Source organism: Octodon degus, unplaced genomic scaffold (assembly GCF_000260255.1).
Source record: "Octodon degus isolate 3935 unplaced genomic scaffold, OctDeg1.0 scaffold00085, whole genome shotgun sequence".
NCBI classification, from domain to species: domain Eukaryota; kingdom Metazoa; phylum Chordata; class Mammalia; order Rodentia; family Octodontidae; genus Octodon; species Octodon degus.
This window is the reverse complement of record NW_004524661.1, coordinates 2,702,403-2,718,595: the sequence shown is the minus strand read 5'-3', so window position 1 is coordinate 2,718,595 and position 16,193 is coordinate 2,702,403. Positions and strand designations below refer to the sequence as shown.

Here is a 16,193-nt window from a genome sequence, read left to right as displayed (position 1 = left end):
GAACAAATCCCTCTATTCTTTAAGAGAATGTAACTATATATCTATCCTAACCCCCAATTGAATTTTAAAATCTTGGGTTTATAGTCTAAATTGCTGCTGCTTTCCATCATAAAGAAAAGGGAAAATACTGGGCAGTATGAGAGCCTTCTGATCCTTTATTAAAAGGTATAAAGTATATCTGTAATGGTTGGACACCCCCCTTTACCCTTTTATTTCATTTTTTTAAGTGCTGATCTGGACACACTGAATTTGCATCATGACATGCTATTAGCTCGTAACTTATGACATGAAAAACATTTATCCTATAAGTCCTTGAGTTTCCCCAACACTGTATTTCTCATAGTTCCTATCAAAATAATGTATCATATGTTATTGCCTGTTTTGCTTGGTTTGTAAAAGTTCTATAACTATTTGAATAATATATACATTACTCCTTTATCAGTTCTTGGGAATCAAGGCCTATGACTATTTAAACATTATATGTATAGTGTGTTTAAACTATTACAAATATACAGAAAATCAGTGTAAACAAGACTAAGAAAATAATACAAAAAATCAGTGAAGAGTTGGTTCTTTGAAAGATTTAAAAAAAATTGACAAACCCTTAGCTAACCTTATCAAAAAAGGAAAGAAAGCATGCAGATTCATGCAATTAGCAATAAAAAGGGTGAAATCACAACAGATCCTGCAGAAAATCATCTATATCTACTTCTGAGAGCCTGTATTGTAGTAAGATGAAAAATGCAAAAGAAATGGACAAATTCCTAGATACATGTGAATTACCAAAACTAAAGCAGTATCAGTCAATGAAATAGAAAATGTAACTAAAAATGTATCAACAAAGAAAAGCCCAGACCCTGATGGATTCACAACTAAATTCTACAAGAAATTTAGAGAACACCCAACACCACTACTTCTCATATTGCTTAATGAATTTGTTTTTCTTTTTTCTTTTTTTGTGGAACCAGGGATTGAACTCAGTCCTTGTGCTTGCCAGGGAAGCACTTATTCTACTGAGCCATCTCCCTGGCCACAGTTCAATGAAATTGAAAGGGAAGCACTATTCCAAATTTATTTTGGGAAGCAAACATGACCACGATACCAAAACCAGATAAGGACCCAACCAGGAAAGAGAACGATAGACCAATCTCTCTAATGAACATAGATGCAAAAATCACAGTAAGATACTAGTGAGGAGAATGCAGAAAATCCTTGAACAGATTATATCCCATAACCAAGTAGGATTCATCGCAGGGATGCAGAAATGTATAATGCATTCATATTAATAAATATACCATATTAACAGAGCCAAGGACAAAAGCCATATGATTATCTCAGTAGATGCACAAAAACATTTGACAACAGTTCAACACCAATTCCTGATCAAAAAAATCCCTGGAATAAATTGGAAAGATAGTCTTTATCTCAATCTAATAAAAGCCAACTATTATTAACCAACAGGCAACATGATGGTAAATGTACAAAAACTGAAAACTTTCACTCTAAACTCAGGAACAAGACAAAGATGTCCACTGTCACCACTCTTATTCAGTATATTTCTGGAAACATTAGCCAGAGCCGTTAGGCAAGAGAAAAAAATAAAATTAATAATGATGGGAAAGGTGTTATCATTATATGCAAGTGACATGATACTGTACATAGACTTCAAAACTCTACCAAAAGACTTAGATTTAATTTTGATTTTATTTATTTATTTATTTATTTGTGGAACCGGGGATTGAACTCAGGCCCTTGCGCTTGCCAGGGAAGTGCTTATTCCACTGAGCCATCTCCCCGGCCCATAAAAGACTTAGATTTAATAAACAAATTCAGTAGTGTAGCTGGCTACAAAGTTAACCCTCAAAAAAAAAAAAAAAAAAAAACCTTGCTGTACACAAAAAAATGAACTTACTAAGAGAGAAATTAGGAAAATAATACTTTCACAATAGCATAGAAATAAATGAAATAGCTCTGAATTAGTCTAAATGACGGAGGTAAAAGACCTCTATGTTTAGAACTACAAGGGGCCGCCAGAGAGTTCAGTGGCTTAAAGCACCTGCAAGCAGGCGCAGGGACAAGGGTGTTGATCCCCAGGTCTGCTGTGCCGGCCCTGACCCCAGAGTGCACTGAGACAGCAGTTGAGACTGGGCCTGGTGGCGCACGCCTGTAATCCCAGATCTGGGGAGGCTGTAAACAGGTGGATCACTAGAGTCTGATGTAGTAGTGAGACCCTGAATGCCCTGTAGACCCTTCCCCCCCAAAAGAAAAATACAAAAAGAAAACTACAATACTTTCTTTAAAAAAGGAAGATTACACTAAAGTTAAAATGGATCAAAGATCTAAATATTAAATACAGACACATATAATCTTAAGACATTGGTGTAGACAAGCACTTTATGAACACAATCATAAGAGGTTGTCACAAAGAATCAGCAAGTGAGATCTCATCTTAAAAAGCTTTTGCACAGCAAGAGATACCACTAAGAGTAAAGAGACAACCTCAGTGTGGGAAAATATTTTGCCAACTGTTCCTCAAAGGACTTCAATTTAAAATATATATAAAGAACTAACTAAATAAATGAATAAATAAGAACCCCCCCCCAGTTTAAAGGCACAAAATGAACATCTGAAATTGATACTTCTCAGAAGAAGTGGAAACGGTAAATAAATAAATGAAAAAATGTTCAACATCACTGGTCATTTGAGAGATGCAAATTAAAACAACACCAAGAGGCAGCGGTCTTGGCGCCGGGCTGTGGAGCGCGAGGTCGCCGGTTCACGCCCCCATCCTGACTCTTTCTCTTTAGACCCAATGCTATTATGGGCTACTGGACTCTTTTAGAATATTTTGCTGAGTTTACACACCTATAATATTCAATAACGGAACTTAAAACAAATGGGGTATACCGATGAATGTCCATTTTGTATCTGTGTATTCAAAGTGGTTAGGATAGATATATAGTTGCATTCTCTTAATGAATAGAATGATTTGTTCTAATGGTGTTTGTAAATAGGATCTCAAGTCTGCATCTTGTACAGCAATTAACCACTAGGAAGAATGTATGCAGTGTATTATTCGTTGAAACTGTACTTCCGATTTGATTTGAAGCTGTCTCATTGCTGTTTATCAATAAAATTTTGAAGAAGAAAATAAAACAACACCAAGAGTCCCTCTTACCCCAGAAAGAATGCCTCTTGTCAAGAAATAACCAATAATAAATGCTGTCAGGTCTGTGGGGGAAAAGGAACCCCTTCCCCAGCCAACACTGTTTGGTGCGAGTGTAGACTTGTGCAACCACTGTGGAAATCAATTGGAGCTTCCTCAAAAAACTAGGACCAGACATAACATTTGATCCAGCTAAATCTTGGGAAAAGCCCAAATGCCCATCAACTGATGAGTAGATAAAGATGTGGTGGTTTTTTTTATTTTTTATTTTTTAAATACAATTGAGTACTACTACACCATAAAGAGGGATAAGCTTGAGGTATTTCTAGTTTAATGGATGCACCTTGAGACTATACTTTAAATGAAATAAATCAGACACATGCATAAATATTGCATTCTTTCTCTGGTGTGAGAAATCAGAAGTGTAAATAAGGATCAGAAGGTATGATAGATAATGTGAAAAAGGAAGAAAATGTTCAAGTGGGAAGAGGAATTAGGGAGGAGGTAGAGGGACAAAAAGAAAAGAAAAAGAAAAACAAGTGAAAAAAATAAAATACAAAACAAAGTTTTGTAAATAAGAGGAAGAGGGTTGAAGGGGGAGGGTATGAGAGTAGGGAGGAGACAGAATCAAATTATACAGGTACAAATTTCCATGATGAATGTGATCATTATGTATACCTGAAAGGCACCAATAAATTTAATAAAAATACAGAAAAGTTGCTAATACAAAGATTTTTTTTTTTTTTTTGAAGAATCAGGGATTGAACTCCGTCCCTTATGCTTACAAAGCAAGCACTTACTCTACTGAGCTATCTCCCCAGCCCCCAAAGAAATTATTTTGCCTTATTCTGTTTGAGAGCAAATTATATAACTGATGCTCTTTCACCCCCAAAATTTTAGTATCTACAATACAGTTTTCCTACATAATCTAATATATTGAATTGAAAATTAATACAACAGGAACTATGGGAACTGAGTAGAGAAAAACAAGTAAAATACAATTAAATAGATTAGACAGAAATTGATTACTCCTTAGATAGGGCAAAGGAATAGAAAGAAAAGCCTTAACATTGTATGTTCGTACTTGATTGTGAATTGGAAAATACTTGACAGTCAAGATGCTTGGAAACTTAACTCCTCAATGTTTATGTTCTGCAGGAAATAGTTTTACTTTACTAGGAGAAATATTCGATAACAGATTCACTATTATCTGCTATTAAGATTTTGTTAAACAGTTGGGATTTTTAGGTAGGTGAAAGAGTCTCTTACTTAAAAGCACTGTAAAAGTGTTATATTGTGATTAAAGGCAATGAAAGTGCAGGGGAATTGACATTTCTCCCCCATTGCTGGTTGTCAAATGCAGGTACCTATATATGGTAGGTAAACATTCTACCACGGAGCTGCATCCTGGAATCTACAACTACAATCTACTCAGCCTTGACACTGTATCTGAGGATCTAATAGCAAATTTCCAGGGGCTGGAGAGATGGCTCAGTGGTCTAAAGCACCTACTTAGAACAAGCTTAGCAAAAGCATCAGGGACCACGGTTCAATCCCCCAGCACCACATGCCAGCCAGCCCTGCCCCCTGGTGGGCTGAGCTGGTCTCTCTCTCTCTCTCTCTCTCTCTCTCTCTCTAATAAATAAATAAATAAATAAAATTTAAAAAAAAAATTTCCAATTGCTAGAGCTCTTTTTTAAACTCAGTATGAAAAGAATTAACCATATCACACACTAAAATAGGCTTTCTCAAGTAGGGTCCAATACTTGTCTTAGAAACTAAGAAATGAGTCTTCATGTTATTCAGCGGTCGCCCAAAACTATCTAGTTGTTATCTGCCTTTTTGAAAGAATGTTGGAAAAAAACAAATTTTCATCCTATGTTGGTTATTAGTCTGTGTAGTTATAAGAAAGTAACTCTTTCGTATTTAAGTTACCACCTATAAATTATAATTGTCTGAACCAAATATAATCTTTCCAGGGATTGAACTCAGGCCCTTGAACTTGCCAAGCAAGCACTTATTCTACTGAGCTAGCTTCCCAATCCCTATGTCTTTATTGTTTACTTGTAGGTCCCTTCTGTCATTGTACAATGCTGCTGCAAAAGTACTTCTTTTCTCTCCATTATAACTGTTATCACCCATTTACCTTTCAGGATTAAATTAGTTAACACATAAAATTATTATAATTATACTTGGCACTTCCATGACCAATCAGGTCATTAATACCTTTTTCTTGTGGTTAGTGGCCCCTGCACTTAATTTCCTCTCATGCTGTCTAGATTGATTTTTTTAAGGACACTATTCAAACAACTTTTTCTCTTTTGTGACCTTTGGTGCCCAAAAGGAAAAAGAAGACAAAAAAGTGTGTTTTGATAACAATATCAGATTATTAGCCAGGAACAACCAAACAAAAATGGCACTAATCAAAAAAATACAGTTGAATTTCAAATCAGTGAAATTTTGTTTCAGCCATTTAAGAGTATTGCCTACTGAAACACTCTCAATTCTTATAGAAAGAAAAGTTGTACCAGAGAAAAGTTGCTACTTATTTATTTTTAGCAAGGGACTAAACTTAAAATTTTATCAGAAAAACTCAGCAGTTAAGTTAAAATAACATTGAGAAGTAAAGGTTAGAAAAGTTTTATGAATTTCCTTTTAGGAAATAAAATAATGTATTCATCCAGATTAGTAATGAATAGTAATTCTTGGTAAATAGTTCTTATTTGTTTATTTTAAAATCTTAAGCTTCTTTTTAGAATTTAAATGAAAAAAATCTTTATTTCTGTTTTTAAAATAAAGCTTGACTTTTCTGTTAAAGAGTCATAAGACACTTTGTCTGGTTTCTTAAGAAGTCACTTGTTAAGTATTCATTTGAATGGCCTGTTTTTTTTAACCCTTTACACATCTCCAGCTATTTTCAGTATTTTAAGAATTACAGAGTTCATGAATACTTTTTCCAGTAAAAATTGTATTAGATTTTTAAAAATATTGATAGCCACCTGAAGGCATTTCACTACTGTTTTGGTTTCTGTGTGATTTTTTTAAAAACCTTTTTTATGTATATTAAAAAAAAAAAACTTCACTGCAGGAAATGGCAGGGTGAGTGTTAATATGTTACATGGAGGGAAGTACAGTCCATTGGGGGTTAAATTGCAGAGTCTAATGGAATAATAACTGGTAGCACCATCTGCTGGCCTACTTCCGCAGAAGGAGTCAGTATTTTTAACGACATCTCTAATATTCATGCTGATGCATTTTGATGCTTTGTGCATTCATTTCTTTCTGTGCTTTGTTGGAATCTGGCTATCTGCTTATAGCTGTTGAGGAAACTCAGCTTTTTTAGGAGGATTTGTAGCCTTTATCATACCTAAATAGGATGAACAGTAGATATAAACTTGCCAAGGCAGAAATGTGTTGATAAATCAAAATGTGTGTTTGTGGAGGGTTGTGCATCTCTTGGTTGCAGCTTGCTAAATAGGCCATTTAGGAATCTTCTTTCAATGCTTTTTTCTTGAGCACTGCCTGGGGTGGTGAAAAAGCAGAGGGCAAGCCTTTGTCTGACGCCAAAAATGTCTTCAGTGAAGAGGCCAAGAGGAAGGGTAAGTGAAAGCCTGAATGAGTGGGAGGAGGAGGGGTTCTTTGGGCTAAAAGGCTAATGGGATTGAATAACCTTCCTTATTACTGGCTGCTGCTGCAGGAGTCGTGCTGCATCGCCATCTTGAGCTTGTTGCTGTTTTCTCCAGTCTTGGTTATTTGTTATAGCCTGTAGGCCTTAAGGTGGCATTTTAGTGAGCAATTCTGAGCCCTTCTTCCTTTTCCAGTGCTTAGTACTGCTATGAAACCTTTGGTGAGGCAGGTATAGAAACGATACCAGTGAAGCACACTGGAATCAGCATGAAAATGTGTTTGGAAATTCCTGATCGTTGTTTTCTTTGCTATAGTCAGAGGCATGTTTACGGGTAAGAACATAACAAAACTGCGATCTAAGTGTATGTGGATGAATGTGTGTTTGAAGGAGAAATTATTTTAAAATGCTGTTGATCTGCTTCCTGTGATATTGCTAAAATATTAATAATTTTAATTTAAAGCTCTAGAACTTGTTTCTTTCCCAGATTTCTTGAGCAAAATAATTGTGACATAAAAAAAGAAAAAAGAAATCCATGTTTAACTCTTTCATGGGAAAACTAAAACTTTCTCTAATTTTAAGTATGAGAATGTGTTTACTAACTAGTGATATTGCTGCATTAAAATGATTTCATGTACTTGTTCTAGTCTTAAAATGGGTTTTATTTTTTAAAAATCAATAAACTAAAGAGTGTTGACTTAAAATTTAAATTGCTATTTTAAATTTATGAGTAATTTTCAGAGTTCTAGAATGGAAGGACTTATTCCAAATGCAAAATGTTACTTACAAGAAAAATTCAAGTAAACTACATTTACAGGACAAAATCTGAATTAACCAAACAAGCCATGAAAAATAATGAATATGTATATATCCTCCCATAACCTTTATTTTCAAAGCAGCAGTCTAGCTGTTTATACTTATACTAATTTCTTGATACGCAAAATGTCTTATTTTAAATTTGTTTGTAGCGCTCACATATTTGGCTCATATGATTTTAGTTCTGTACACTTAATTTTAATTTTTTTTTTTTTTTTTTTTTTTTTGGTGTGTTCTATAAAAAACATATTTTGGTTTCCCTAGCCTCCATCTTCCAAGAAGAGTGATGGTTCTGGGACATACACTAAGTTGCAGAATACCCAGGTGAGAGTCATGTCTGAGAAGAAGCAGAGAAAAAAGGTGGAAACAGAAAGCAAGCAAGAAAAGGCTAATCGTATAATATCAGAAGCTATAGCAAAAGCAAAGGAGCGTGGGGAGCGCAATATTCCTCGAGTAATGAGCCCTGAAAACTTTCCTAGTGCTTCAGTTGAAGGAAAAGAGGAAAAGAAAGGTCGAAGGATAAAATCAAAGCCAAAGGACAAAGAAAGCAAAAAAACAAAAACGTGTTCTAAGTTAAAAGAGAAGACAAAAATTGGGTAAGTTGGTTACTGATTAATTTCTTTCAGTTTGTTATTAAAGCTTAACTTATTTTACTTTCTGCTATTGATGTGGTGGTTACTCCAACCCTGAAGTTTTAGTGCTAGATACTATACTATATGTACTTCTTTTTTGAATGAATTAGTAATATTCTAGGATTTTCTAAATTTAATTGTTATATTTACATAGCTTTTTTGAGTGTTAGTATTAATGAAAGAAAATGAAATAGATAAGGGAAAAATACAAATCAATTAAAATCCACATTGCTGTGCCTTCACTTTATTAAGTATGCATTGAGAGTATTTATGAAATTTTTAACCTCTTAGTTATACTATACCTCAAAGGCACCTGACAGTTTAAAAACAAGAAATACATTATTTTCTCATAAAACTAACTCTTCAACAGCTTTGAACTAAATGGAATGGGGGCAAAAGTGTAAGTCAACAATAATAAGCAGCTTGTAGCACTTACTGATTTAGTCCTATATAGTGTCTAATTTACTCTTTGTAATGAAGAGGCCAGGTGAGGATTAATGCTTCAAGAGAATTATAAGGATAAAGAATTGTTCTGGAAGATACATTCATCCTGTTGTTTTTGTTTCACTGTTTAATACTTTTTCAGAAAAATGAAACAATAGTTATTTGCTTTAATGTGTATATTTGTTTTGCCTATAGAAGTAAATATAACTTAAGTCAGACATAAATAAGAATTGTCCCTGCAAGACTGTTGGTCACTTTTAAAGGCTTTCTGTGGAATTTTAGCATGTTTAATCTTAGTTTTCTAACAGCCACACAAAATAAAAATTCCCTTTTTATACATCATTATTTGCTTAAAAATTATTGAAAGGCTATATATTCATAATAAAAACAATTTTGTAAACCAAATACATTTTAGCCTTTCAAGTACAGCCACCAAATTGAATTTTTTTTTTTAAACAAATTGTATTATTTAGTTTGGTCTGGATGCCTTTCAGAACAATCCAATAAACAATATAACTTCTCTTGTTATAATAGATCAATAAGTAATATTATTGACTGCTTTTTATTTACAGGTAGCTAAAATGAAATTCTAAAGTTAATGTTCTACTCATTTATTTTTTTAGAAGTTTTGGTGTGAAAGTATGTCATTTTCTAAAATTATATCTAGTTTAGGAAACTCGTTTAATCTTTTGCTATGCTAGAATTTAATATAATTCAGATTTTCCAGTTTTTATTTCTTCAGAGAGTAACAGAAAGGTATTTGAGAGAATAATATATTAAAAAACAATGAATAAAATAAATAACTGGTTAATAAATTCCACAAGTTGTAGTAACTTGTTATTTGCTTTAAATTTGAGAGAAGGGAACTAGAGCAGCTAGCAGCAAAGATAACCAGAAGTCAATCTGATTTAAGACTTAATCTACAAAATGGAAAGTGAAAAATAATTAAATTATGGAGAAACATGAAAAATAAAGCTTAATGGTACAGGGGAATGATTCCATCACCTTTGCACCGAGTTACTTCTCTAGCCTTTTAAAAACTTACTACTTTATATTTTATGCATGAATCTTACAAAGTGCCTAAATTGTCCAGGCTGGGCTCAAACTTGGTGTCCTCCTGTCCTACCCACCCTGAGTGCTGGGATTATAGTCGTAATCGCTGTCGCAGGCATTCAGTCATTGAGCTTTAGTCCAAGCCTTAGGCCTTTTGGGAAAAATTCATGATTTGTAGGCAAGTAAGCAAAATTCAAGCTTGCCTATATAATATTAACTTACTAGAGTAAAACTACCTTTTTTTTTTTTTTTTTTTTTTTTTAAGTATTTAGTACAGGGTCTACAGGGGTTCATTACACATCACATCCCACTTGTACTGATTCTCCTGTTTTCAGCCTCCCGAGCACTGGGATTACAGGCGCACACCATCACACCCAGTCTCAATTGCAGTCTTCCACAGGGCATGCTGGGGATGGAACCCTGGCCACTGCACTCTGCCTAAGCAGGCGCTTTAGTCTACTGAGCTGTCTGGCCAGCCCCACATTGTTTTAAATTTGTCAAGTTTAATTCTTTCGTCAGGAATCATTTAAATAAAGGTCAGTTGTATCATTTCAACTAGCTGCAGCATTTTATGTAAATGAAACTCTAAAAACTTTTTTATTGTTTTCAAATTGGTCTGCTGATGTCAGATTACTGACATCATATAATTTGGAAGGCAATGTGTGTTCAGTTTGCCAGCAGTATAAAATATAAAACAAAATTATAAACATAATTTATAGTTGGTGTACTATATGGTTGGTGTACAGAGTACATGTTTAACTCATAGATGTGATTTGATGCAATCTAGCTACTAGTGTGAAGAAAAATAATACTATCTCTACTTGCCAGTGTCCTTGAAACTTTATTATTTGTCACTTTTATAGATTTTATTTTTCAATGCAAGGAAGTGTTCTGGTCGGAGCATTTTTATACAATTTGATTGAATTTCTACCATAATTTTATGACTTACAGATTAGGTTATACAGTATGGTAATGTGGTTAAAATTCTTTGCTTCTGAAGCCATTTGTGTTTGTTCAATTTCTGCTTTACTGGTCACAAACAGTATAAATCTGGACAGATGCTTAACCTCTATTTCATAAAGTATGAATAATGATAGTACTTGCCTCACTTAAGGTTAAAATGAGTTAATAGCATTGAAAACATCAATATTAAACAAGTGTTAGCTATTAATATTTTCTGAACATATAAATAGCATGTAATTATTTAAGGAAAAGGCACAAGCCAGGAACCACACAACTTTACAAGTTTATGCTCATCTAGCTACATACATTGTCTTAACGCTCTGCTATTGGGTAAAAGTCAAACAGAAAAATTATCTCTTTGCTTGCTGCTTTCTGTCCTTCTTTTGTTTCTATTTAATGTTTTTTTCTTTATTTTTTCTTTAATTTAATGTTTTAATTATTTCTTTTTTAAGAAAATAAAAATACTAAAAAAGAGGCTGCTTCAACAAAGCAGTCAGGCTCAGGTTGCTGTGGTTCGATCCCCACAACTCAAGCCAGGCAAACCTGCCCTGAAGGCATTCAGAGCAAAAAAAAAAAAACAAAAACCCTAAAAAAGAATAGAAATGATACAGAATTTTGCTAAACAAAATGATGAGAATTCAGCAGTGGTTATTGTTATTTTTTTTAAATATTTATTTATTTGTTTGTTTATTTTGTGTGTGTGTGGCCAGCTCAGCCCACCAGGGGGCGGGGCTGTCTGGCATGTGGTGCTGGGGGATTGAACCGGGGTCCCTGGGCTTTGCTTAGCTTAGCTTGTTCTAAGTAGGTGCTTTAGACCACTGAGCCATCTCACCAGCCCCAGTGGTTATTATATTGTATATTGTTGTTTTCAAATTAGTTTTTGGATTACCAGATACAAGCATGCATAATTGGTCCCCAAAAAAGTAAAAAGAAAAAAAAAAGCATAAACTGTTCCTTTCAAAAAGACCAGTATAAATTATCAGTACAGTTATCCAAGCTATCCTGTGTATATACATATATATTTTTCCATTCCTTTTTTCTTTTCTCCTTTCCCTCATCCCAGTTGTTCCTTCCCTTGAACATTTTTTTTTCCTTTTTCACAGTATTGTCAAGTGGTAGGGGTTAAACCAAGGTTTTCATGCAGGCCCAGGCATACCCTCTACCAAGATGGGCTAAGCTAGACTTTACTATTTGTTATGTTGGAGAGTAGATTAATTTAATGGTTATTTTCATGAAGTATGTCTCCATTTGTCATGAAAGTCGTGTTTTGAGTTGGTAGGTAAATTTTGTTTGCAGTGTGCCTGGCATTTGAGAGTTACCTACCCCTGGCTATGTCAAAGAGTAAATTGAAGTGGAAATGGCAGGGGCAAAATGAAGGATGAAGTAAGACTGAAAAAAGGTTTTTGCTTTGACATTTTTCATGATCTTGACGGTTTTTAACAAGCAGACTTTCACATAGAATAAAAAATATTCTTCTAATGATACTAGGTACATAATAGATGCTTCATGAATGGAGAGAATCTTATGTAATAAATGAACATAAGGAAGCTTAAATATTAAATGATATCAAACAGTTGGATTTGATTTATTAAATTGGAAATGAAGTGGCAAGTTAATCCATTAATAAGGCCATAAGAGCATAAATATTTAATAATATTACATTAGGTTGTAAAATAAATTAGTAGAATTCATTCTAAGACCTACAATCACATTTTCTTATGGCTTGCTTTCATGTTAGATTATATAAATGTAAAGAGATATCACATGATTTTGTTGAAGCATTTTAAAATTTATATTTGTTGTTTTCAAATTAGTTGAAATTGTGTTCTCTGTTATTAGAATTTTTTTTTTTGTTACAGATGAACACGTTATATATTTACAGATGTTCTTATGGCCATAGTTGTTTAGTCAGTGGCAGTCTTTACTTTTTTATTCATAATTCTGTTTGTTACAGGAATACTAGTAACTAGGTACTAGAAGTAGCTTTTCTCTTTAGTTGTGGCAGAAAATATCTACATTTGGAGATTTATTTATTGGTGCTGGGGATTGAACCTGGGGTTTTATACATGGTATTAATTTACCACTGAACTGCAGCTTAGTTGCTGAATTTAGAGGTGTTTATCAAACTCAAGTAGGAATTAAGTCATGTCACAAATAAAGGAAAACAGCGTAACTTAAATATCAAAAACACAGTATGTTTTTGTTTGCTATAATGTTTCAGGTTTTCTGTTTTTAGTTCTAGGAATCTTTAACCCAGGATCTTGTCCATGCTAGGCTAACACTGTTCCCCTGAGCTCCGTGCTCAGCCTCTGATATAATTTTTTGAACTGCCAAGAAAGAACGAGGAAAATAATATTCATTGATACTTACCATTTCATATATATGTGTATATTTTTTAAAGTATGTGTATGGTGACACGTGCATCTTTAGACACTTCCACCTGTATAACAAAATTTGAAGGAAAAATAAGATTGTACAAAATCTGAGGGAAAAAAATAACAGTAGCCATCAGAAATGGTAACTTTACATTTCAAGTTAATAACATGACAAATGAGCCCATGGTTGTAAACTCTTCAAAGATACAGGGATTTTGAAACAATGCCTGCCATTCTTCCTTGACATGTAGTAAATAGAAAGCACCTAAAAACATGCATGCGGTAGTGGTTGTGTATACCCTTAATCCCAGTAATTTGGGGGAACTGAGGAAGGATTGCAAGTTTGAGGCCTACCTGGGCTACACAGTAGTTTCAAGACCAGTGAGCCTTTCTTTCATAAAAACAAATAGAAAACCATGGAATAAATTTGTTATGTGTGTGTTTTTTTAAATTATATCATTCTAAGTCTTTATGTAAGTCCTGTAATTTTTCAAAGGCAAGCAGATAAGTTTTTTTTTTTTTTTTTACAAATTTTACTGCTTACATCTAAATTTAAAAACTTAGTTAAAACAAAAAAGTTTCATATTAACAGGAAGATAATACATATGTTACTTTTTATGAATTTAAATTAAGGTTTGCATTGTACTTTTTAAGAATTACACTTTTATATAATATCAGTAGTGTCTGTTAGAATAGAGATATGCCATTTATCATTGAATCTACAGTGTCATTGATTATGACATTCCATTATTTTATGTGTTAGTAAGAAAATGTTATAAGTTAGAACTAGTGTATTACTAAGTAGATCCTGATTGTAGAGATGTTAAAATGTGAAAAATGTATATATGTTTGACAGATAAAATGTGGCTGGACATATAGGCATATGCCTGGAACTCCAGTATTTGGAAGGCAAAGGCAGGAATATCGCCAGTAGTTCAAAGCCAGCCTGAACTACCTAGTGAAACCTATCTCAATAAAACCAAAAACATAAATAAGTATGTGCTGATAAATATATTGATTAATACTTAGGTATTATGTATATCCTTAATGATTATTTGTATGAAGCAGTGCAGTGATTTTAGGTTTAAAAAAAAAAAAATGATGTACAACTTAAAAGAAATTCCACATCATCAAACTTACCAAAAGCTTACAATACAATGTTGCTTTCACTTATTTGAAATTATAGTTGCAGCTAAAATGAAGGGTTTTTAAAATTTTTTTTTTAAAATTTATTCATTTATTTGTGTGTGTGTGTGTGTGTGTGTGTGTGTATGTGTGTGTGTGTGTGTGTGTGTGGCCAGCTCAGCCCACCAGGGGGCGGGGCTGGCTGGCATGTGGTGCTGGGGGATTGAACCGTGTTCCCTGTGCTTTGCTAAGCTTGTTCTAAGTAGGTGCTTTAGACCACTGAGCCATCTCACCAGCCTCTAAAATGAAGGTTTTTTAAAACTTGCTTGCTTTTTCCAAGATGAGTTTAAAGTGACATCTTGAAGTGAACTTTGAACGGAAGTCATTTCACTTCCATTCACTTTACTAAAAAATTAAAGTTTATCTTCTGTGACTTTAAAATAGCCTCAGTACCTTTCATTGGGCTTCAAAGAAAAATAATGTGAAACAATATTTTTGTCTGCTTTCTTCACTTACAATAAATTAAGTCTGTGAATGGTAACAAATGGACTAGCTGGTTAAGATTCTTGTTCAGTTATAGAGAGCAAACGGGGGCAATTACATGTAAAATCAAATATAGACATATCAGATATAAACACTGCAGTTTTGTAGTGCCTTTACTTATCAAACAAATTGACATTTCAAATTTATATCTTAGTTTCAAATTACTTTTTTGTGTCAGAAACAAGTTTTAGAGTTTTTTTGATTGCCTTAATATCTGTTGCTATGATCTGCTAACACTGAAAATAGGTTTACATTTGTTTGTTTATTTATTTATTTATTTATTTAATGTATTTAGTACAGGGTCTACAGGGTCTCACTACACAGATAAGATTCATAGTGATTCTCCTGTTTTCAGCATCCCAAATGCTGGCATTGTAGGCATGGGCCAACATGCCCAGTCTCAGTGGCCATCTCAGTGTGCCCTGGGGGGAGGGAGAAGGGTACAGCACACCTGGGATCAAACACTAGTCCCTACACCTAAGCAGGTGCTTTAGTCCGCTGAGCTATCTGTCTGGCCCCTTACTTTTGGTCTTAATGGGTTCTACATTATTTTGTTGCTTTATTTATTTATTTATTTATTGTTGCTTTATTTTGGAAATGTTTCTCCTTAAAATAAGTTAGTACTTTATTTGAAGACTGTATTTAGAGTGAAGCATTTTAGAGTTAATACAGTAAACTGTAATCTGATGGAAAATGCTATATTATTCTGTAGCGAGTGGATATTTTGCTTAGTTTTATCTTACTTGTTTTACTTTTGAGTCATAGGATTTCCTGCAGATAGCATTTATGGCCATCCATTGCCATTGTATATGCAGTAGATTTCTGGTTACTTGAAAGAGAAACCTTAATGTTAATTATTTACTAAAGATAATATAGTTTTGCCTTGTTCTCATGTATTAAACTATTTTTTTTTTTTTTTTAGTATTTTTTTTAACTGGATGAAGTATGTTGCCATTTTATTTGAAAATAGTTTGGGAATAATCTAGGTGAAAAGAGTTATTTATTTTTATTACATTTGTGACTTTAGTTCCTTTCATCTTTTTGAGCTGAACTTTCCCTACCTATGCTTTTTTGTGTATTTTAGAGAATTTCTCAGAATCAGCTGAGATACAGTTAAAGGCATTTTAAAATTTTAAATGTTCCTAGTTTTCTACATTAATTGCCATTCTTGATCCAGTGTCTCACAAGCATCAGAGTGTCTTTGGCACTATTTTAATAGTAATATTTGGATCCCACTTACAAAATGAGGATCTTGGAGTTGAGATCCATATCTATAAAGGGGGGATTTATCTCTTTTTTTTAAATTTTATTTTATTTATTTAATGTGTGTTTGTGTGTGTGTGAGTGAGTGGCCAGCTTAGCCCACCAGGGGGCAGGGTGGGCTGGCATGTGGTGCTGGGGGATTGAACCACGGTCCCTGTGCTTTGCTAAGCTTGTTCTAAGTAGGTGCT

The 16,193-nt window shown here is 33.7% G+C and overlaps 1 protein-coding gene and 1 pseudogene across 11 annotated transcripts in view; one reads left to right on the top strand and one right to left on the bottom strand.

The window, feature by feature from the left end:
- LOC111818268 overlaps positions 1-6,398 on the bottom strand; it is a 43,270-nt pseudogene extending 36,872 nt beyond the window's left edge.
- The window catches only part of Chd9 (chromodomain helicase DNA binding protein 9), a 225,957-nt gene that overhangs the window by 107,461 nt on the left and 102,303 nt on the right, over positions 1-16,193 (top strand). For 7 of the 11 annotated variants that reach the window (XM_023721770.1, XM_023721774.1, XM_023721772.1 and 4 more), the window contains one exon: positions 7,872-8,203. In XM_023721770.1, coding sequence (XP_023577538.1) covers positions 7,872-8,203 — 332 coding nt within the window. Of the gene's footprint in view, positions 1-6,361; positions 6,766-6,873; positions 7,126-7,871; positions 8,204-16,193 lie in introns of those variants that run through there. The other 4 variants (XM_023721777.1, XM_023721776.1, XM_023721779.1 and 1 more) reach the window with 3 other exon arrangements.